This window comes from Pelodiscus sinensis, chromosome 1, assembly GCF_052426305.1.
Source record: "Pelodiscus sinensis isolate ZL-2025 chromosome 1, ASM5242630v1, whole genome shotgun sequence".
NCBI lineage: Eukaryota > Metazoa > Chordata > Testudines > Trionychidae > Pelodiscus > Pelodiscus sinensis.
In genome coordinates, this window is record NC_143052.1 from 79,621,750 (window position 1) to 79,645,092 (window position 23,343).

At 39.2% G+C, this 23,343-nt stretch overlaps 1 protein-coding gene across 8 annotated transcripts in view; it reads right to left on the reverse strand.

Moving 5' to 3' along the window:
- Window positions 1–23,343, reverse strand: part of ATP2B1 (ATPase plasma membrane Ca2+ transporting 1) — a 120,214-nt gene continuing 96,871 nt past the window's right edge. For 6 of the 8 annotated variants that reach the window (XM_075932887.2, XM_075932893.2, XM_075932892.2 and 3 more), the window contains 7 exons: window positions 20,161–20,352; window positions 19,535–19,748; window positions 19,159–19,370; window positions 13,027–13,134; window positions 9,601–9,783; window positions 9,209–9,295; window positions 1–3,221 (listed from right to left, as the gene is read on the reverse strand). In XM_075932887.2, the coding sequence (XP_075789002.1) occupies window positions 2,910–3,221; window positions 9,209–9,295; window positions 9,601–9,783; window positions 13,027–13,134; window positions 19,159–19,370; window positions 19,535–19,748; window positions 20,161–20,352 (1,308 nt within the window). In that variant the 3' untranslated portion in view covers window positions 1–2,909. Of the gene's footprint in view, window positions 3,222–9,141; window positions 9,296–9,600; window positions 9,784–13,026; window positions 13,135–19,158; window positions 19,371–19,534; window positions 19,749–20,160; window positions 20,353–23,343 lie in introns of all 8 variants that reach the window. The other 2 variants (XM_089780207.1, XM_075932896.2) reach the window with 2 other exon arrangements.

The following is a 23,343-nucleotide window of genomic DNA, read 5'->3' on the forward strand; positions in this document are numbered from 1 at the left end:
TTACAGTAGAAGCATTTATTATCCATTTCTTCAATCTTAAATTGTACTTTATGACATTCAAATCAGTCCCCATTCAAACTGGAGATGAACAGCACATTTATTTATTTGAGTTACAATGAGCAAGACAAGTAAACCTTACAACCAGAAAGGTAATAAAGGGCTCAGCAGCTAAAAGTGATAATTATTTTTATAAGCTTAATAACATGTCATGGTTGTTGAGATCACAACAAGAAAGCATTTCCCTTTTTAAACAAATATTCCTAATTTCAGGTTTCACTTACACTTGCTATGAGTCAAAGTCAATGTACTTCATGTCAACAGGATCAGACGGAATCATTTGTGCACAAAGCTTAAACATTTAAGCATTTGGCGGGAAACACAAATGTATAATTCAGATTTTTTTAAAGATATAATGGAATCATGACCACTGTTTGTACAGAAAGAGAAAAATTTAATTGAGGTAAAAATTAACATGCAAATGTCAACTGCACAGGGCAGTTAGTTTTAAGAAAAGACTCAAACAGCTTCCTTCCATTTTAAAGCCATCATTTATTGAGGCAATTGTTCTGAACTAGGTAAGAGAAATGTCTGAGCCTATTTGAAGTCAGAACTCAGCCTAGTTCCTACTTTACATTTTTCCAGTTATTTAGTATTCTAAGAAGCTTTGGGAGAAGTTGTCATAAAAGCATCAAGTACAAACATCCTGTGCCAAAGGAAGCCTTGTTCTTTCCAAGTCTATGGGCAGAACAGAAAAAAAAACGCTGAAGGTTTAAAGAGTGGCTGACAGTGGGATACAGTGCTTGAAACCCCAGGATGATTGCCCCCACAGATTCTTTTCAATCTTAAGCATATTTTCATTGTTTTCCCAAAAACTCAGAGCAGTCTTCTCATTCTAATTTTAAATGCCTTTCTAACCATGAGTTTTCCTTTGTCCATTCATTACTACCATGATTCCTTCAATACTTTATGCACTTTTCTACCATGTGGGCAACTAGCGTCTACCTTTAAGGTTCAGACATACAGCAGGATCCCTAATCTACAACTAATCAGTTGTGAAATAGTGTGAACCCTGATGGCACCTGCTGCCATAGCCCAGAAAGTAAAACACTAATCTTTAAAGATGTAGGCAGTCTCCCCCAGTCAACCAGGTCTAAATCTGGACTACTTATCTGAACTAAATCACCACCAGGATTCTCACTCTGAATTTGTTCCACTGGCTAAAAACAAACCATGATACAAGTCAAGGTGAAAAAAGTGACATGCAGAAGAAGAAAGCTATGGAAGAATGGGATTCTGGGTTGGGGGTATGTTTCACAGAGCAGCTGTCCAATTGATGGAGATAATGTGACTTTTATTCACCCAATTGTTAGGAGGTCATATTTTGGTGCCAAAAACTATTGCTTCACTAAGAACATGTGAACACTTGTCAGCTGACCCCACATGAACTAACCTGATTTTATTTGGATTTTTATACAGTAAGTCAAAAATGAAAGACAATACATTATTTACTACTCACATTAAGTCTTTTCACCCTGAGATAATTTCAGCCACAATCAATCAGTATTCCTTTGACTTGAGGAATTTGTTGGGTGCCTTAACTCACATCCATTCTGCAGGGCAGTCACCAACATCTGATTTATAAAAGTGTTTTTTAATGGGGCTGTTACCATCTTGAAATTGTAGTTTAAATTTCAAATTTTAAATTGTAGTTTAAATGTAGTAGTAATAAAAAGTATACTTTTTCAATGTTTCCAGTGAAGCTGAGAAATCTGTAAAAAACCATTGCTGCATATTTTAATAAAAGGGCAGATTTATGTTTACAAAATAAAAAATTAAAAAAAAGGAAAACAAGTATGCTACCTACCAACAACCTTTCAAAATGCCAACAGCCCTCATGCTGTATGAAGGATTCTATAGATTTTTTTTTGAGGGGGGAGGGAGGGAGGAGGAATCAACAGTTCCACTCACAATTCACCAAGACAGCACTACGCTAACATGTTTAGACAAAAACAGAAAGGACTAAGGTTATGATGTATTTTGATTTAATCCATTTTGCCTGAGATAACAAAAGTATTTCAAGCAAGTTCCATCACATATTGATGTCCTGCATTTAAACAATCCTCTACTAAATTCTGAGCAAAAGTTAGTCAGTAAGTTTCTCAAAATTTTTAAAAATTAAACAGTTGTTTCAAAACCATTAAGTAGTAAATGTATTTAAGAAACTAATTAGGACAGAGGCCATAACTTCATTAGAACACCACTGCTCAGGTTTTTACAAAGCATTAGTGTTATCTATTTGGCTATTAGTATTAGCAATTTATCTACAATATTTAACAAAGTAAATTGCAGGCAAAATTTAGTACAGTTTCAATAGAAACACCCTTTTCCTGAAAATACAGCAGTATTTGAAGGACTAATCTCTTTTCTCTGCATCATTTATAAGGAAGCTTCCCATCTATGAACAGGAACAAAAAAGTATCTACAAACCTTGTAAACAGATCTGTATCATTTAACATAAATAATCCAAATTATTAACAGCCAACAGCAGAAATTAAAGTATAAACTCAATGATCCAGGGCTTCTTTGCCCTTACCAGCCCTCCCCTCAAAAGGATCAAGATAAACTGAAGTTCCAATACACTGTTCAGGACCATTAAGTACAACTGATGATCCGCAGGTCACTTACGCTGAGTTACTGTTTATCTGTCAGAGTTCATTATTACCCCCACCCTCAAGAAGCACCCTCAAGTCTGGCAGAAAGCTTTTAAAAAAATAAATCTACATTCGTACAAGTGTCTTCTGTTGAAGTCCAGGACAAGACTACTATCTTGTCCGTCACAATTGTGTGAAAAGACCCAGTTTCAATTTGTTTCTTTACAATGCAGCTAGTGTGTAACATTCAGCTTACAATCAGAGTGATGTTTCCAAACTATGTAGTGGGCTCCCTGGGGATGAAGAGGTAGCAGACTTGTTCATGTCTGTTGTAAGGTGAATTCCACTGTCAACCGCATTGTTATTTTTGTTGGGAGAAGGGGGAGGAGTAGAGTTGCGTTTTGTTGGAGCATCATCTTCAGCATCAGTATCATCAATAAGTGGAATATGAGGCTCAGAATCTTCTATTCTAAACTCAGGATGTGTCATAAAATTGTGAATCGAACTTCGTGTCTCAGGTTTTTCTAATCCTTCATATAAGGAACTACGAAATGCATTCACCACTCGGATCTGTAAACATGAAAGAAATACAAAAATCTGTTAGTATGCTGCAGATTTACTAGTAGTGAATATGGTTCTTATGAATCTGAATCCACAAACAGCTAAACATGAGTGAATCGAATTTATATGTAATGTGGTGGAACTTGCAATAAACTGTAAAAAATGAAGAGCATTTCAGTAGAGCACTGCCAAACTACAGTTGGAATAAAAATTGTAGAAGTGTACTGTAAAAAACTGAAATGTCTAAAAATTCAAAGTAGTGCTAGAATTATTTCACTGCTTGACATGGGCTAAATGTTTTCAAAACATGAAGTCAATATGTATTCAATGTACTTATTTACAAATTCAACAAGTTTTACTAAGGAATGTTTTATTCAACACCAAAGGGAAAGGACTAAAAAAAGAGTTGGGGCACACAGGGTACTATTTCTCATGCTAGGAATTAGGATGTCACTGACTATGAAAAAGCCAAGCAAGTGTTCGCCAAATGTCACAATGATTGGACATTTACTAGCAGGGCTCATGCAAAAAGATACTTCTACAACAGCTGTAAATATTCGAGTATATACCTATTTACAACAACAAAATACATTTTTCCATAGTAAGTAATATGTTTCATGCCCCGATTTGTTAAGTCGTAGTAAGTTACATTTTGCAATTGTTTTCCTTTATGTACAAAACTAAACTTTCCCGATGCCTTTCAAAAGGTGAAAAAGTTAAGCATTAAATGTGTTCACACAATCTAAGTGGCAGATATTAACATTTTCCATATACGGTCTCAAAAAATTCTAAGATGTAAGCACTGGAATTGGCTGCACATTTCAGTATGAACACCAGTATTGTAAGATTTAAGTAATCACCTTTATATACACAAGTGCGCATTTCAGATGACAAATCTACAAAGCAACCAACCAACAAGTAAGCTGTTACTAGATAATTACAACAATTTTTCAATATATACATATGACCCATGTCTGCCTTCAGTTAAGAGGTCAGTTCTTTGCTTTTTGGTGCAGAGATACACACAAGTACATTTTGGCACTACTGCATCGAAAGATTTCTAGAGCTTCAAATGCTTCCATCAATAAAGTTTGTGTGTGTGTGTATATAAACAGAAAAGTCTTAGTGTTACCCAGTTAAAGGGTTGAGGTCCTTACACTAGTTTCACCAGATAAAGACTTTGTTCCTAACAGCTGACTTAAAATGAAGTGTTTGGGACATGTAAGGGCACCTCACATGAAGATATGCTATGGTTGTAAGATACCACAGAATTTATGAACCAACATGAATTTTAAGCTGTGATGTGGTCCTATTAAGGTGGAAAAGAAAACACAATCTTACGGGAGAAGAAGAGTCAATTATAGCTCTGCAGAAGAAAGGACTCCAATAAGTTCAACATAGAAAAAAATGAATTGGCAACCATCGTGCACCTCTCTCAGGTGCAACATATTAAGGGAAGAATTTGCTGCAGCTCCCAAAAGCTTTGTTAAAGCTTTTCTGGATTGACCCATAAAGGGGGAAAAAATCCAGAAATTTCATCAGCACAAACCAATCCACAGCATGTTGCATAAGCAACCTCTGCACTCATTCAGCAGAAAACTTTTACCAATTAGACCTAGACAAGTTAGGCTTCAATACAGCTTCATTTTTGCTTATCTGCTACACACATTTCAGCCACATTAAGAATGCATCAAATTTTAAAAGGAAATTCAAAATTAAGAGTCCTGTGGCCCAAGTAGCTCAAAGGTTTTTGTTTTGGGGGTTTTTTTTTTGGTAAACATACTATGCATCAATGCATTAAATTAGACCAGCCATCTGAGCTGAGTGAATAGTACATTCAGTTTTAAGTAACTGAAGAGTTAAGAGTAATACAGTTAATGAAATCTGAAAGTAGAACCAGTTCTCTTTAACAGTACTTCTTACTTCACAGTTTGAGAACCTCTGATCAAGACCAACAGTTGGCGTACAAATCTCCAATAGTTCAAGGAGCACTTGCTGGTCACATGGTACTAACTCACCCTCATTTCCGGTTGATAAAACACATTGAAAAGTAGTTTTAGGGTTTTTAAACGTAAATAATGCCATAGTTGCTATAAAAAGGTTACAGTATCTTATGGGGGAGGAGAGATAAGTTTCCAGGACAGCACTATGATGTGGCCCATATGAAAAAGTTTGAGATCCTCCATTTTGAATACTGGTGTGTGGTAAATCATTTCATATTGCTACAAAAGACTTCAAAAATCCAGGGATGACTGTACAATTCAGAATTGCATCAGCATCTTCGTTACTCTCAAAAGTGACAAATCTTTATACAGGTTGCACCTCTGTAAACCAGAACTCTCTGGTCTGGCAACATCCACGGTCTAGAAGGAACGGATGTTCTAGGATCAGAGTGTTCCAGTGTGCTGCAACAGGTCGGGAGCACAGTACTATGCAGGGGAGGATGATGCATGGCTTAGCTGGGCTTCAGGAGGAGGGGTGTGCAAGCCAGCAAACAGCTCAGCAGGGCTCTGGGGAATGCTGGGGCGCCAAGCAGGGGAGTCAGCAGCAGGGAAGCCAGAACTGACCTTACCAGTCCAGAAAAATCCCTCATCCAGGACCCAGTTTTATTTCTGGTCTTCACAACATCCCCTGAGAGTTCCACACAGACTGTGCATTATGTGAAGTAGTGCTTATGTTTATTTTCAGCCTGCTACCCGTTAATTGTTATCACACTCCTGGTTCTTGTTAATTATTAAAAATGGCAAGTCCTGTGGCACCCTGAAGACTAACAAATTTATTTTGATGTAAGTTTTCATGGGATGGAATTAAGTTCCAGCCAACAAAAGCGCTTATGCTGAAGTATATGTTATTCCTTTGTTTGGTTTCAGCAAAAACAAGTAATCCTGTGGCACCTCAGTTATCCCTTTGAAATGTGTTCATTGTAAATAACTCCTCATTCTTTCTCCACACCGGTTACAATTTTAGATCCTCAGTTGTCTCTTCTTAAAGAGACAGAGAACTGTCTCCTCTATAAAAGCTTTTCCATACTCATAATAATTTGTTGCCCTCTATTTTCCCAAATCTAATATCCTTTTTGAGGTGGGGCAACCAGAACATCATCCAAATTCCAGATGCATATATTCAATGGACTTACCTAGTGGCATTCGATATTTACTGTTTTGATATCTATCCCTTTCTTATTGATTCCTAACATTAACTTTTTGACTGCTGCTGCATATTGAGAAGATATTTTCAGAGAACTATCCATGAGTCTAAGATCTTTGAGTGGTAACAATTTAAATCCCACCCTTTTATCTGCATTGTTGGGATTATATTTTTTCCATGCACATTACTTTATCTATCAACATTGGATTTCATCTGTCATTTTGTTGCCCAATCACCCAGTTTTGTGAAATTTCTTTGTAATTCTTCAGTATGCTTTGGAGCAAGCTTAAATAATTTAGTATTATCTGCAAATTTTGACACCTCACTATTTACCTGTTTCCAGATCGTTCATGAGTATATTGAACTGCACTGTTCCCAGTACAGATCATTGGAAGACTTAAAACTCACCATTATACCTACTTTTGTATCCTGTCTTTACACCAAATTATGATCCATGAGGGGACCTTCCCTTTCAGCTCACGATTACTTATGAGCCTTTGGTAAGGGACCCTGCCAAAGTCTGAAAGCTCAAGTCCATTATATCCACTGGATTACTCCATGTTCACATGCTTGTTGAAAACTGCAGCAAACTTCATATGAATTGATGAGGCAAGATCTCTTTGCAAAAGCCATAATGACTAACACTTTATTTGTCTAGGGGTCTACATTGCAGGGCTTAACTCAAAGTAAGCTACGCTAATTGAGCTGTGTCAATTGCGTAGCTTATTTCAAAATAGCTTATTTTGAAATAGGGAACGTCTACACAGCACTTATTTAGAAATAAAGTACTCTTCCTCTGACTTCCCTTCTTACTCCAATTCCTGTAACCCTCATTGTATGAGGAATAAGTCCTCCAGCTTGACAGTATTTTGAAATAACTGCCTGCTGCGTAGACGCAGACTAAGTTATTTCGGAATAGCATTAGTTATTTCTAAATAGAGTTGCAGTGTAGACATACCCTAGGTGTCTGATAACTGTTCTTTACTAGTTTTTACCAGTTTGATCCATAATCGCCAGGGAGGAGGCATGGCTCTCTCTACCTTGAGATACTGGCTTTCAAAGCCGGGTGCCAGAACAGGGGGAAGTATGATGCACTCCCTAAAGTAGTGTTGCAAATTCATCCTTTCTTCACGCCAGGAGAGCAAAATGCTTCCTGCTGCTCACCTGAGGGTCATGTGATTCTGTACTACCACTTGCCTAAGGCTCTAACAGGTCAAATATAACCTAAAAGTTACTTCCCGTATATGCAAAGAAACCATTTTAAAATCTAGTGCTGTACTGAACAATCTTATTCCCACAAACAGAACATACTTTTTAAATGAAAAGTGCCAAAATACAGATTCCAAGTACTTTACAAACATAAATGAATCAAGCCTTGCAACATTAAGCCTAAGAGGTAGGGAAGGATCTTCATTTTACAGAATGGAAAAACAGGCAGAGAATCAAGTGACCTGCTCAAGCACATTCAGGAAATCTGAATCTGAAACAGAGCCCAGAGGACTGTACTTTTTAAATAAGAAAACTCCTGCAAGCTTTAAATGTCTCTGCACATTTTACTTAACCCAGCAACATGAAAGTTCTTAAGTAGCCTGAAAACTCGTATTTGTCAGTCAGTCAACCAACTATGAGAATGTTAGTAGATAAAAATCTTGCTTAAAATGTTTGATACTTGTATAATAGGATGGAAACTAATTTTTACATTTATTTAAATAAGACACTTGTTATGGAATGAATATACTAAATGTAATGAAAACTTACACTTTGTTTCATATATTACATCCTCAATCTCAATTGAAGCTAAATATTGGTTTTAGAAAGAACTATTATACTTCTTAACACAGAGGTTGAAAAACTCAAATGCCACTTAGTTTAGAAAACAATGTAAAGAATACAGTTAAGTAACTGATAAAACATCACTTGCATCAAGGTTTATGTACTGTGCCAAATGAACCTAGAAAGAAAGTTATCCAGTTTGAATGAAATAAGTGTTTTACTAGTCCAACACCTTAATGTTCTTACCAATCAATGCTCCTCATTGAATGGCTGAATGCTTGTAATTTTTTGTATAGTTAAATTTACTATTATTTTAGCTATTTGGAAGAAGCCTATTTTATCAACCTGCACCTGATGTTAAAAAAAAAAATAAAAAAAAAATCTTACCATCTGGTTAAGAACAAGTCCAACAAAAAGCAAGATTCGGTCTATGAAGCATTACTGTATGAAGCAAGCTTTTAGAGCTTTTTTCCTTTTCATTTATCTTGTCTATGTTTTAAACTTTGTAAATTTAAAATTTAAATAATGTGAATCTGCATATTTTGCCAGAGAAAGTGTTGAAAAGTGTACATATATTTTATATTTTTAACTGTTATTTTAGATTATGGTTTATTTTCAAATTTCTATTACCTACTTTTGTTGGACCGTTTAATATTATATGCTGCATAGAATAAACTATGAACAATTTTTATAAAATAAGTCAGCAGAGGCATATACTCGAAAATTTACAACAGTTTTCCTTTCAATTTGTAAAAGTCCCTCTGAACATGAATGAATGAAGGCACAGTACATACAGGCTCACAGCTTTCATGTTTAAGTCTTTTGTTGCAACTGTTCCACCTGTTTTCTAGCCCTCTAAGAAAAAAAATCTTGAGGACTCCACTTTGTGGAAAGAAAGCTTTATGGAAAGCCTGAACGATGAATTTAAACACTAAGGAGAAAATGAGAAACGTTAGGTGTGTGAATTAGGAAATGTTAATTTCATGCACTTTTAGGAACACACACTCACACCCCACAGTAGTAGAAGCAGTAGTAGAGGAAAACACTACATGTGTAGGGGTAGAAATATTTGTTACATCATGATGCTGGCTGGCGATGGAAGGTTGTCGCCTTAGAGCCCCCTGAATGGTACTTCCACTCTGGAAAGCATTCACTACATCCATCTGCAAGGAATCAGAGATTGTGACAGCTTGCTCAGCAAGAGAGAGAGAGAAAACAAGAGAAAGGACCATCCCATCTATAACACATAAGTAAAGAAAAAAGGCACTTTTTATAGAGGGATACGCAGGCAAGAGTTGCATTTAGAGCTGAAGAAGGATCTTGAGGGATTACAGAGCCATCCATACCCCCATCTTGAGAAAAATCTCAGTCACACAGTATAAAATTGTCATTTTATTAGGATAGAGGGGAAGATTTAATTAAAACCCTTGACCACCACTGTTTCCTCCTACCTTTTCCAAGACCATACCTGAGTTTGTATCCTGTTCAGGCCCCTAAACCACAAGATCTGACCACGACGCAATTCTCTTTCAGCATGATCAATCTCTTCCACATCTTCTGCTAACTCTTCTTCAGGAATCTCCTCCTTCTGTGTTCCATGCCCAGCTTCTTTAAGGAATTTCAAACGGCTGGTTGGAATTGTTGAGATCAGCTAGAGACGAAGGAAAAGATGTAGAGAATTTGCAGAAAGAAATAGGGTAACAAGGTCTAGGTTTTAAAATGTAGTTTAATCATGGAACATACAAATATTTGCCAGTTTCCTTCAACCTATAATATTCCACAAAATAACTTTAAAATTAAATGAATCTTCCTGCTTTAGGAAAAAACTTTCAGTGTAAAGCGATTGTTCTGATACCCTATTCACTCAGTATTGCTCAATATACTCCAAGTAACAGCTACAGTAAGTCTGAGAAATCATCCTCCTACTACCTCATTTCAAAGGTGTGCAGCTGAACTCAGGCTAGTGAAATTCTAAAGCTCTTCCCCAACACTATAGAACAAGTTAAAAGCATAAGATGGCCTAAATGTAATTTTACAGTTGTCATTTATAGTAAAAGAGTCAAATAATAAAGTTATAAAACAGCTGCCAAGTTGTGTTGTTTCAAATGTGCTAGTAAGCTACCTGAATAAGTAATCTGCCAGCAATATGTAGGAAGTTTTTCCTTTAGTATTGGGATCCAAGACTTGGTTTCATTTAAAAGTACTGGGAGCCAACCACTTCAGGGTAAGTGGCAAGCTTTTCAGAAGTCAAAGGCCTTCTATCAATACTTTGAGAGATTCTCCATGCCTTTCTACTCTTCTTCCATTGTTCAGGTTCTGCAAAAGGGTACGAATAAGATCCCTGCCAAGTATTCTCTGAACACTGATGTAGAGCCAGCAGATGAGATATAAAAGCCAGGAAAGAAAATGACCAGAATGGTTTGCCCTAGTTATGCTCACTGTCCAGCTAATTCTTTGCCAAGGGAATGGTGGAAAGGTCCAAACCATAACAGGGCTGCAATGAGGATAAAGTAAGTTCAAGGAGGATAGGTTCATCAGTGGCCACTAGCCAGAATATGCAGAGATGGTGTTCCTAGCTTCTCTTTGCCAGAAGCTGGGAATGAGTAACAGGGGATGGATAATTTGATGATTGCCTCTTCTGTTCACACCTTCTGAAGCATACCTAGCATTTATCATTGTTGGAAGTCAGGATAGTGGGCTAAATTGCCCATTGGACTGACTCAGTATGGTCATTCTGATGTGCTTAAATAGAGCCCAGATGTATCTGCCCCTTGGTGTAGCCCACTAAATTCCATTCCCCTCCCATAGTTGAGAGATGCTCTCAGGACTTCTGGACTATCTCTCTCTCCCTAAAGAGTCAGTAATGAAGAAAGGCTTGAAATATTTTTTCTAACAGTGTAATCTAAACTTCCTGGACCTCACTTGCAAGGAAGAACTTCCTACATATTACTGGCAAATTGTTTCAAATGTTCTAGTAAACTATATGAACACCATCATTTGGCAGCTATTTTTCTAACTATTATTGGACTCTTTTTACTATGACAACTGTAAAATTACATTTAGGTAATTTTATGCTTTTAACTTTTTCTATAGAGTTAAGGAGTTAGAATTAAATACACTGCTCCTGTGAGCTAACTACTAAATTATCTGCCCCCCCCCCCCCCCAAAAAAAAAATTTCCAATGTCTCAGTAGCCCCTGGAAAGAGGTGGTATATCTGGGGGGAGAGAAGGGTGAAGATAGAAGGGGTTAGTCACTCCGAATGTGTGGCTTGGCTTGTATTGAGCATGCTCAGTAGCACTGCTGAAGCTGCTGCCCTCCGTTTGCCCCCTTCCCTCCCTCCCCAGTTCTCTCACTCTTCCTTTTCCCATCATAGCATGCACAGGTCACCCTCCCCCAACAAAATTTGAAATGGTGCACCCTTGCGGTTGGGGATAGAAAGGTGGGATCCCGACATAAGGAAGGGGAGGGTTTTATGATTCAAGCTTCAAGGCACATCCAGAGAACATTTTAAATTGGTAATCAAATATAATTTTGGGCCTTAAAATAGTCATTCAGTGGCCACAACTGGCCTGGAGGCCCTGTTACCTCCCCCCACCGATTTAAAGAATATAATGGCCAAAATTTCATGTGAAGTGTGCACACTGTTTGTTGAAGTTGTCTTTTTATTCATATGAAGTTTCATTCATCATGATGGTAGACAGGCTGGACCATTTATAGTTACTTAATTTAACTGCTGCTGCAAAATCTAAGTCTAGTCAGTTTCACTGCTGCTATACAACTCTGAAGCAGCAAATTTACCACCCCGATCCTTCAACTAGAGAGGAAGGAACAAACAGAAATCCTGGGAAGTACAAGGATGATTAACTTTTCCCCAAGAGGATTACTTACTACAGGATAAGGAGAGTTAGAGGCTGAAGTTTCCGTGAGCACTTAGAAACTAGATGGCATCTAGACCCCCCCACCAGGAATCTAAGGTTCAAATCCCAGCAGGATGAATTCATTCTTTCATCTTACCAGGATACACAGATTGAATACAAGTTTACAGAATCTTAGAGGTCAAATTTCCTGGAGAGATTTTGTACTGTATAGAAACTAAGGCCATTTTAAAATGGGAAAGGTCCACTGGTATGTAATTATGGACCTCCATTTACATACCAGTTGCCTCTAAGTTCTGATGCATATCAGTTAAATTATAACATTTTAAACTTATGTAGAATTGTGAACATGATAGCCAAGTATTTGGAAATTCAACAGGATTGTTTAATATTTTTATTTATTTTATCATACACAGTTGAAATTCATCACTGTTCTTAAATAACTCAATATATTTTTAACTACAAGGGATTCAAAATGTATTTTACTGGAAGAGATATACTTTTTTTAATTTTTAAAAAAGCAAAGTCTGGCTATAAGCTAACCCAGTCTGATGAAATTCCTAGTTTCATTTTCTTAATAGTAATTATGGTTTCTGACACTACAGCAATTATTCATGGCATCTTTATAAGCCAAATTAGCCTAAACATTTTATTTAGGAGCAAACTAGGATCAGCTTTAAATTTCAAATAATTTTTTTTTATTTGTGAATGGTAACCCTTGCTCAGGAATGTGACTAGCACACCTATACTACCTTGAATAGAATGCTCAAGTAAAGAATTAAAATGAAGCCATACTCTATCAATTTTAATTTTCACTAAACATTCTCATTGGCAAAAAAAATCAGGTATCTGCTAATCCCATGCACAGCCCCCCCCCCCCCCCCTTAAAATTTTGAAACATGCGTAAAGTCTTTTGGACACCACCACAATTCTGGCATGTGCCCCCCCCCCCAAAAAAACCCCCCAAATTATGTAACTCGTGATGTGTTAATTTGTACACACAAAAAAGTTGCTTTACCTGGCCCCAGAGTAGCGTTCCCATTCCCAGGAAAACGGACCATAGCCATTGTTCTACTGTAAGCTTCGAACAACTGAAAGGTTTCCCACCAAACTGTACAATAATTACCTATGGAAAGCGTTGGAGAAAGTAATAGTTATTGAAGGGTGTCAGTGAACGTAAGTAGTAGGTACTGTGAGTTTTAGCTACTTGGTACTTCAAATGTAACCAGCTGGTTACATAATATATTAGCTTTAGTTTGTCACTCAAGTATTTTGATCCCTTTTACTTCTCCCACACCATCTTCAAAACTTTATTTTGTACCTGAGCACAGATACAGAAAAGTTTCCCCCCTATGCTTACATTGTACTTCACAAGTCAGGCCTGCTTGTAGTGATAATTGAATCCGTTCATTATATCTTTTTAAACTGAAGAAATTTAAGATATTTTTCTTTATGCCCACCTTTAGAAAAACAGCCTGAAGGGCAGTAGATTTTAGAGAAACTAAGATGTTTACAATTACTGTTTTTTCCCCTGTTAAACAAAATACAGATGTGCAGCACCTAACCTAAGGTTACAACTCTGCTTTGTATAAAAAAAATACTGTTATGAAGTGGACTTCCCTCCACGAACTAGACATCATGGTAGCAGCATTTTCCTATTTTAAATATTGTCAGAAATAGTAATTTACACAGCACACTTCAAACAGCATTTCTGCACATCCATTTCAAGCTTAGCAGCAAGTATAAAACCAAAGAACAATGGATTAGGAACTATAATATGAGCAAAAGTGAAATTCTGAAATCATAAACCAGAAATTAAGGTCAAGTATAAATCTCTTTATAAATATAAAAAAAGTTTTTCCTGGTGGGCATTATCATGCTCTCTGGCTGAGAAAGCAGTCAGAGATGGGGAAGGGGTTGGTGAGCATAGCGAGCAGTGGGCAAGTCCCTTCATTGTAGTAATTATGCATGGATTGTTTGGTGAGAGCAGCCAAATATATGCTGCTGCTATAAGCATTCACATCTGTATGCTTTAACTGTCAAAATTCAGAGAGACTTTAGCAAAACAGATATATCAAAATTAAAAATTAGTATCTAGTGTATGCACATTACAGCTTGGTAGCACTCAATTTGTATATCGTTTTAAGTTATCCCAAATGCTGCATCTTTCTCTCTAAATCTTCATATTGTATTTTAGGCTTTAAAAAACCTTGTTACTTTAAAATTAACCCTGTACTCTTGATTTGTCTGTCCTTTGTATTAGGTAATCCCCCAAGGGGAGCACTGTGTGCGAGACGTTGTACATACATATATTAAAAAACAGCATTCTGCACCTTGACAACACCCCCCCCCCCCCAAAAAAAAAAAAAAAAGGGCGAGAGACAGTACTAATCCTATTTTCTGGTTGGGGAAGAGAGGCAGAGATATTCAGTTATAAAGATAGCTATTTTACTGCTTTTAAGCACACTGCTCTGCTTAAAGAGTTACTATTTTCAAATTCTTGTACTGTATGAGAACCTACCAAATATATTGTTGGCATTTATGTACAAAGAAAGAGACTTTGGTTAATAAATTAGAAGCCATCTGATCAGTTCAAATCTGCAAGCAGTATTCAAGATGTGAACATTAAGATATTTTCTGTTTTACTTTCTATACCTTTAATTATTCCTAATATTCTGTTTGCTTTGACTGCTGCTTCACAGAGTGGATGTTTTTGAAGAACTATTCACAATGATACCAAGCTCTCTCTCAAGTGGTAATAGTTCATTTAGTCCCCATTTTATACGCCCCATCAGATTATGTTTTTCAATACAAGACCGTTACCTTTCATAACTGGTGTTCTTTGAAATGCATTGTTCACGTGCATTCCAATTTAAGTGTGTGCGCGACATTCACAGCTGCCAGGAAGATTTTCTCTAGTTGGATACCGTAGGTCAGCATGGGAGACCCCTAGAGTGATGCCAGTATGGCTAGGTACATAGTACCCTGTCATCCGTTCCCTTCCTTAGTTCCTCCTTGCTGGAAATGACTCCAACATGGGAGAGATAGGGGGTATTGGAATGGACATGAGCAACATCTCAAAGAACACCATTTACAAAAAGTAAGTCTTTTCTTTGAGTGATTGCTCATGAGCATTCCAATTTAGGTGATTCCCAAGCAGTTATCCAGCAAAGGGGTGGGAGATCACCAGTCTGCAGTATAAGTGTGTGGCAGGCCAAGGACTTTAGTGTAGCCCTTGCGTCCTTCACACTATGCAGCCTGGAATCCACTTGCTCTGCAAACAAGCCGGAACCATAAAAAGAAAGATCCTGTATCATCTGGATTTCTGGAGGGATCCCAGACACCTGGAACCAAGACTTACACTTCATAACTATGCCTGTTGACACAGATCTGACCATAGAGTCAACAGCATCCAGAGATGCCTGAAGGAAGCTATGGGAAATTACCCTTCCTTCCTCTGAGGGCTGTGAACTCAGACGCCCATGTATTAAAATTGTAGCAGGCCAATACCACCTATTGGCTAACCACCTTCAAGTGAAGGCAACTTACTGAGAACACTTTCTTCCCCAACAGGTCCAGCCTCTTAGTTCTTTGGACTTGGGCCCGGATGACTCTGGCATTCCTTAGCATTAGCTGCATCCGCCACCAGTGTGTTGGGTTGTGGGTGCATATACAAGTAGCATCACTCCACCCCTTTAGCGGTCAGGGGAATGGAAGCAGGGGTCTGCCAGAGGAGATAGTCTTGATAAAAGGGGAGAACAAGCCTATATGGTCCCCGTCCTGAAGACAAAGTATTAACCATAGGCTCTGCATCCCCTACCACCTCCTCTATTTTGAGACCTATACTCTGGGCCATACACATCAAGAGCTCCTGTTGTTGCTGTCCCCTATGGGCAATAGGGTGCATCACCAGCCCAGCTACTGCCTCAGGTGACAACTGGAACCAGCTCCCCTTCTTCCTGTTCCACCTCTGGTACCAGAGGCACATGCACTTGGTCATCAGCACTGGAGTGCTGTGAAGCAGGCAGCACTGGGTGCAAAGACACCCCTGGAACCTGGTGCCACTGATCCCCTGAAACTCCAAAAAGCTGCTTAGCAGGTATCTGCGACCCTGATGTAGTTTGAGACAGCTGTGCCCCTACAGCAGGGTCTTTATCTAGGGCCACTGAGGGAGTTCACCTACTGATAAAAGTGATGGAGGCTGACCTGGAACCCCCAACTTGTCTGGCCCCAGCTTGTGTCTGGCCAGAATGGCCACTAAAGTGGGACCTGCCACTGAAGAGCCCATTGTAGGGTCAAATCCTGTCTCCTCTCCAGAGGGACCTGTGCTGAACAGGACCGCCTCCTGGACTCGGTGACCCTCTAGCTCCAGTTCAGATATGGATGTGGAACGTGGGGACCATAGAGGAGCAGTACTGCACCACATCAGTAGCCTTTGCATCGTGTGAGGTCACCAAGAGGACTCTTTTTTAAAATGGGAGCCCTCGCAGGACCCAGGCCAAAAGGGAACCATCCCCACTGATCGACCAGTGCCACCCAGGAGGACTCCACCTGGTACGGGAGTTCTCACCAGATCGGTACCAAGGTTAATGATCGTGGCAAGAGGCACCTTTTTAACACTGGATGCTGCGGAATCGAGAGAGACTCACAGGGGTAACTGACCAGTCAGAAGTTAGTTCAATCAGGTCCTGGGCCACCTGATATGTTTCAGGAGTGGATGGCATGTCCACATCTCCCATCTGGCTCTACGGGGATGGTGAGTCCACTCGCACTGGACTCGACAGGACTGGCAGAGGTGTCAATTAACTGCACCATATGGGCAGGCTGTTTCAAAGGGTGCTCAACTCAGGATGCAACCCTTTAAAGTCTCTATCCCCTTTCCTGCCTCTTTCTTCTTCTGCACCAGAGAATGGGATCAATGCCAAGAGATAGGCTTCGGTGAACAATGGTGCTGGGGTGTCTTGTTCAACTCCTTTCTTGGAGCAGTACGCTCTGCACTGGCGAGGGTGCACTATGCACTGAGAGTGCCAATTCCAGTCTTGCGGCGCCGGATGGGATGCCAAGGATGCCTCCATTAACAGATTTAGGAGACAAAATACTGTCCCTTTTAGTTCTTGATATATAGGCCCTACAAATCTTACACTTGTCATCTGCTAAGTGGGTCACTCCCAAACACTTAAGCAGGATTTCTGCGGATTGCCCATAGCCATAAACTTCAAGCATAGTCTACACTGCTTGAAGACAGGGAGCTGAGGCTTCCCAGCTTGGGGGCTGGGGCAACAAAAATGGAGTTCCCAGATCAAACTTAATACTTTAGAAAAACTACAAAGAGAAACTAGGGAAAGCACGCTTGCCTGAGGCAAGAGACACTAGCGCCGACAACCATCGCTGGCGGTAAGAAGGAACTGAGGGAGGGAACGGTTGGCAGAGTGCTATGTATCTAGCCATACTGCTGTCATTCCAGGTGTCTCCCCTGCCAGCTTACAGTATCCAGCAAGGGGGGGGAAGAAATCTTCCTGACAACTGTGCATGTGACACGCACACACCTACACTGGAATGCACATAAGCAATCACTTGAAGCATTACTTTGTGTTTAACAACATTAAAATTAGTCTGCCGCGTTACTACCTAGTCACCTCGCTGATTTTTTTTTTTTAAGCTCTTCATCATCAGTTTTGGATTTATTAACTTGAGCAGATTATCTGCAAATTCTGCCAGCTTACTGTTTACTCCATTTTCCAGATCAACATATTCATAAATTAACAGGCTTGGTTCCAGTACAGATCCCTCAGGGCTACCACTTAGTTGCCACTCTCCATTCTGAGAACAGAACTTTTGTTCCTACCTTTTGTTTCCTATCTTTTAACCAGTTATCAATCCATGAGAGGACCTTCCTCTTAAATCCATTACAGCTTACTTCACTTCTGAGCCTTTTGTGAAAGGTTTTCTGGAAATCTAAGTACACTATATCTACTGGATTCATCTTGCCCACATGCTTGTAGAGCCACTCAAAAAAATTCTAGTAGATTAGCGAGGCATGATTTCTCTTTACAGAAACCATGCTAACTCTTCCCCTCAACAAGTTATGTCCGTTTGTGTCTGATAATTCTGTTATTAACTATAATTTCAGCCAATTTGTCCGGTACTACAGTTACACTTACTGGCTGTAATTGCCAGGATCACCTCTAGAGCCCTTTTAAAAATTGGCATTACATTAGCTATTTTCTAGTCATTTGGTAGATAAGCTGTTTTAGAGGATGCATTACAAACTATAGCTATTAGTTCAACAATTTCACCTTTAAATTTTCAGAACTCTTGGGTGAATGCAATCTGCTCCTAGTGAATTGCTATTGTTTAGTTTATACATTTGTTTCAAAACCTCCTCTAATGACCTCTGTCTGGGAAAATTCCTCACATATGTCATAAAAAGAATGGCTCAGGTTTCAGAAACTGCCTAACATCCTTTGCTGTGAGAGATACTAGAATTATTTGGCCTGGGAAGTTAATTGAAATATTTAAAATATTAGCAGACAGTACAATTTGACTAGTTATTTTAATAGGTCCCATATACAAAAAATAAAGGGTCCCCAGATGTTTGTAGTCATTAAACTTAGAATAAGTTAAGGAAAAATAAATTCAGATTAGTCAATTTATGCAGTTTCTGGCAGAAGTACATTCAAATATTTGATTTGGTGAGGCTGACATTTCCAACCTGATGTAGGTATGATTCTCATTCTATCAAGGTAGAAACTCAACACAGTATGTTTGATAACCCTTTTTCAGCTAGTGGCTCTTAGCTCAACTAATTAGATGTACACAGATACTGCACTTCACAAGTGTTCTGATCATGGGAGACTTCTTAGATACATAACTTATCAAGGTCAGATTTAAAAAAAGATCCAATTTCCATAATGGGGAAATGTTCAATATATTAGGCCCCTTTAGGTTTTGTAACAAAATTTTCAACTACAATTTTCAACAGCCTATTTGAACCAACTTTTCCTCCATTGTTGACAAAGTTGCTCATATTCACAAAGTAGTGCCAACTTCAGGTATCTGGAAATGTTGATAGGATCTTTAAATGTAGATGCAGCAGCAGCAAATTAAATATAACTAACAATATTTAAACTAAAAACTTCAATTTACCTACCTGCACAATAAACGTGCCCAGAACAATAGAACAGAAGATAACATTATTGAAGATTCCTTCAAACACATTTCTTTCACCATGGATTTTCCGGGCATTGATTTCATTAAAGAGTTGCATCATCACAAACGTGTTAAATACAATAGTGTAATGTTCTGAAGGAGGAGCATGCAGAGGTGCATTTCTTCCACTATCAATATCAAAAATTCTCTCACCTGTATATAAAACAGACTCTCTCAGTATGATGAGCAAACAAATACATAATCAGAATCAAAATATTAAGGTCAAGAATAACATGATTAAAACTGAAATGTTATAATAAATTAGTTTTAACTTCTGGAAAATTAGTAAACCTTTATAAGAGTTACAATATTCTTACCGGCAAACAGAAGTGTAAAGACTACCACAAGTTGATAGAATGCATGACCCAAAATATTTTTCATCATCGTGCGAGAGATCAGAGGTTTATTTCTACCGTAAGGTTTCCGCAGCAAGAGAGATTCAGTAGGTGGTTCTGTTGCCAGAGCAAGAGATGCTAATGTGTCCATTATGAGATTTACCCACAACATCTGCACAGCTTTCAGTGGAGAATCCTATAAAAAGGACATGTTTCCTAATAGATAACAATAAATATCCTAGAAATGAACAAGTTGCAGCCATTAAAAACCTTTGCTATGGGGAAATTTGGTGTATTGCTTTGAAGAGCAGTGTATTCTTTATGACAGCACACAAAATGGTGTCAAGTATCAGAGGGGTAGCCGTGTTAGTCTGAATCTGCAAAAGCAACAAGGAGTCCTGTGGCACCTTATAGACTAACAGATGTATTGGAGCATAAGCTTTCGTGGGCAAAGACCCACTTTGTCAGATGCATGTAGTGGAAATTTCCAGATAAATTTCCCACACAAAATGGTGACTTCCAAAAGATAGCAGTATGTAAAAATTAATTTAGATAAGACACATTTTCAAAACTTAAATTATCTGAAACCAGATACCACAAGTACCTACTTGTGTAATACATGCTCCTGTGAAAGCAACAATTACTGCTACAACATTAACAGTAAGTTGGAACTGAAGGAATTTGGAGATACTGTCGTAAACATTTCTTCCCCACATAACTGCTTTAACAATGCTTGTGAAGTTATCATCGGTGAGAATAATATCAGAAGCTTCTTTAGCTACATCTGTTCCAGCAATACCCTGTTAGGAAGAACATACATAGGAACACTGTGAACCAGAATAGTAGGGATAACTGACATCTAGCATAATAATTACATTTTTACAATACAATTTTCAATTAGCAAAAGGTAGAATACTTCAGACTGTTTATATATAAACTATGAATTTTGGGAAATAACACACCTTAAACATTTTCTTAAAGATCTGAAGAGGTGAAAAATTGAAATGCAAGACTAAAATTTTAGTAAGTTAAGGTATCAAAATATTTTAAAATTATCAATAAGATAAAAAAGTTCTAGTATTTCAAGGAGGCGAGTACCAAGGGATGTTTAATCAGATTAAGCTCTTATGCGCTCAAACAATAAATCATCCTTTTGTTTAAGCATCTTTCCGTTATTAATTTGAACTATTAGTCAAGTCTGACTTCCTGACAATTTAAAAAACAAATACACATGTATCTGCATTGAATCAACAGTTTATTAATCAGGTGAGTAGCTCTGGAAATCCAATAAAGAAATAAAACAGATGGGGAAACTTACTTAACTTATTCCACTGCCTAGTAAACATATGCTCTCAGATTATCTCTACTAAGTGCTGTGTTAGAGGAGCAGTCTGTTTTGGTACTGTGTATATCAGCACAAGTACACATTAGACTTCCATAGTCCAGCACTCTTGGGACCTGAACAAGAGAATTTTCCAGACCAGGGAATGTCCCGTCACCGGCCCTGCTTCGGTCCCCAGCCAGCCCTCACTGCCGGCCCTGGTTGGGCCCTCAGCCCTGGGACTCCCAGCAGCAGTGCTCCCCATGCCACCTGTGCCCCTGCGGCAGGGCTCCAGTGGCACCACAGGACTCCCTCAACCCCTCCCGGCTGTGTCTTGTAAGAGCTGTTCCGTGTAGCAATGTGCTACTGGTAGAACCCTAAGTAGCACAGCACTACAGGGAGCAGCTCCTTCCCCTGGGACTCCTGGCTGCGCCACTGGATCTCCCCGCACTGGCGAACCCCCCTGTCTCAGGACTGCTTACGCCACCAAATCTCCCTACTGCAGAGCTTCTAGATGCATCGCAGGATTCTCTGCACTGCCTGAGTCCTCTGGTGCTGTGCTCCCAACATTGCTAGAGCCCCCTGTCCACCACTGGCCTCCCTGACCCTGGGCTGTCTGGTCCAGGAGCATCAGTGGTCCATGACAGACCACAGATGTTGCCAGAGCAGCGAGTTCCAGTTTAGGGAGGTACAACCTGTATCTACATAGTTATAGTCAGTTGCTGTTTTACTGAAAACAGGAGTCCGCAGAGAAAGCTGCAGTTGTTAAACAGCTTTTTTGTTTGTTTGTGTTTTAATGTATTGGCAATGGAGTGACAGACTTGGAAAAAATCCTCACTATACCAGAGATTACAGAATCACAGTATCATGGAATACTAGAACTGGAAGGAACCTCAAGAGGTCATCAAGTCCAATCCCCTGCCCTCACAGCAGGACTAATTACTGTCTAAATCAGGAGTGGGCAATAATTTTTTTGTCAGGGGCCACTTCAAAAATTTTTGAAGTGGCCCCAGGCCACACAGAAAGGGGCAGGGCATTGAGCGGAAGAGGCAGGGCCAATATATTTCCAGGTTCCCCACTCCCAGACAATAATTGGTCGGGGGGGAGGGAAAAGTGCTTTTGTCCCCACCCCAAGGTCCCCAAAGGTGCCTATGTCGCTGGTATGGGAGGAGACTTCTCTTGCTTCCCTGCCCTTAGGCCAATTAGTGTCTGGGGAGCGTGGTTTCTGCGCTCTGCTCCCCCCAATACCAACCAAGCAGTGCTTCAAAGCACCATATGCTCCTGGCAGGGCAGGAGGTGGTTTTGCATGCTCCCTCGCCCCCCGGGCCAATTAAATATCTCCAGTGATGGAGATTCCACAACATCCCTAGGCAGTTTATTCCAGTGTTTAACCACTCTGAAAGTTAGGAACTTTTTCCTAATGTCCAACCTAAACCTCCCTTGCTGCAGTTTAAGCCCATTGCTTCTTGTTCTATCCTCAGAGGCTAAGATGAACAAGTTTTCTCCCTCCTCCTTATGATACCCTTTTAGATACCTGAAAACAGCTATCATGTCCTCTCTCAATCTTCTCTTTTCCAAACAAAACAAGCCCAATTCTTTTAGTCTTCCTCCATAGGTCATGTTTTCTAGACCTTTAATCATTCTTCTTGTTCTTCTCTAAACCTTCTCCAAATCTTTCTTGAAATGTGGCGCCCAGAACTGGGCACAATACTGCAACTGAGGCCTAATCAGCACAGAATAGAGCGGAAGAATGACTTCCAATGCTCTCACAACACACCTGTTAATGCATAGTAGAATCATGTTGGCTTTTTTGGTAACAGTGTCACACTGTTCACTCATTTTTAGCTTGTGGTCCACTATATCCCCTAGATCCCTTTCTGCCGTACTCCTTCCAAGACAGTCGCTTCCCATTCTGTGTGTGAGAAACTGATTGTTCCTTCCTAAGTGGAGCACTTTGCATTTGTCTTTATTAAACTTTATCCTGTTTACCTCAGACCATTTCTCCAATTTGTCCAGATCATTTTGAATTATGACCCTATTCTCCAAAGCAGTTGCAACCCCACCAAGCTTGGTATCATCTGCAAACTTAATAAGCGCACTCTCTATGCCGATATCTAAATAGTTGGTGAAGATATTGAACAGAACTAGTCCCAAAACAGACTCCTGCGGAACCCCACTTGTTACTCCTTTCTAGCAGGATTGTGAACCATTAACAACTACTCTCTGGGAACGGTTATCCAGCCAGTTATGCACCCACCTTATAAGTAGCCCCATCTAAGCTGTATTTGCCTAGTTTATCAATAAGAATATCATGCGAGATTGCTTCTCCCTTATTCACAAAACTCGTTATCCTATCAAAGAAAGCTATCAGATTGGTTTGACATGATTTGTTCTTTACAAATCCATGCTGGCTGTTCCCTATCACCTTATCATCTTCCAACAGTTTGCAGATGATTTCCTTAATTACTTG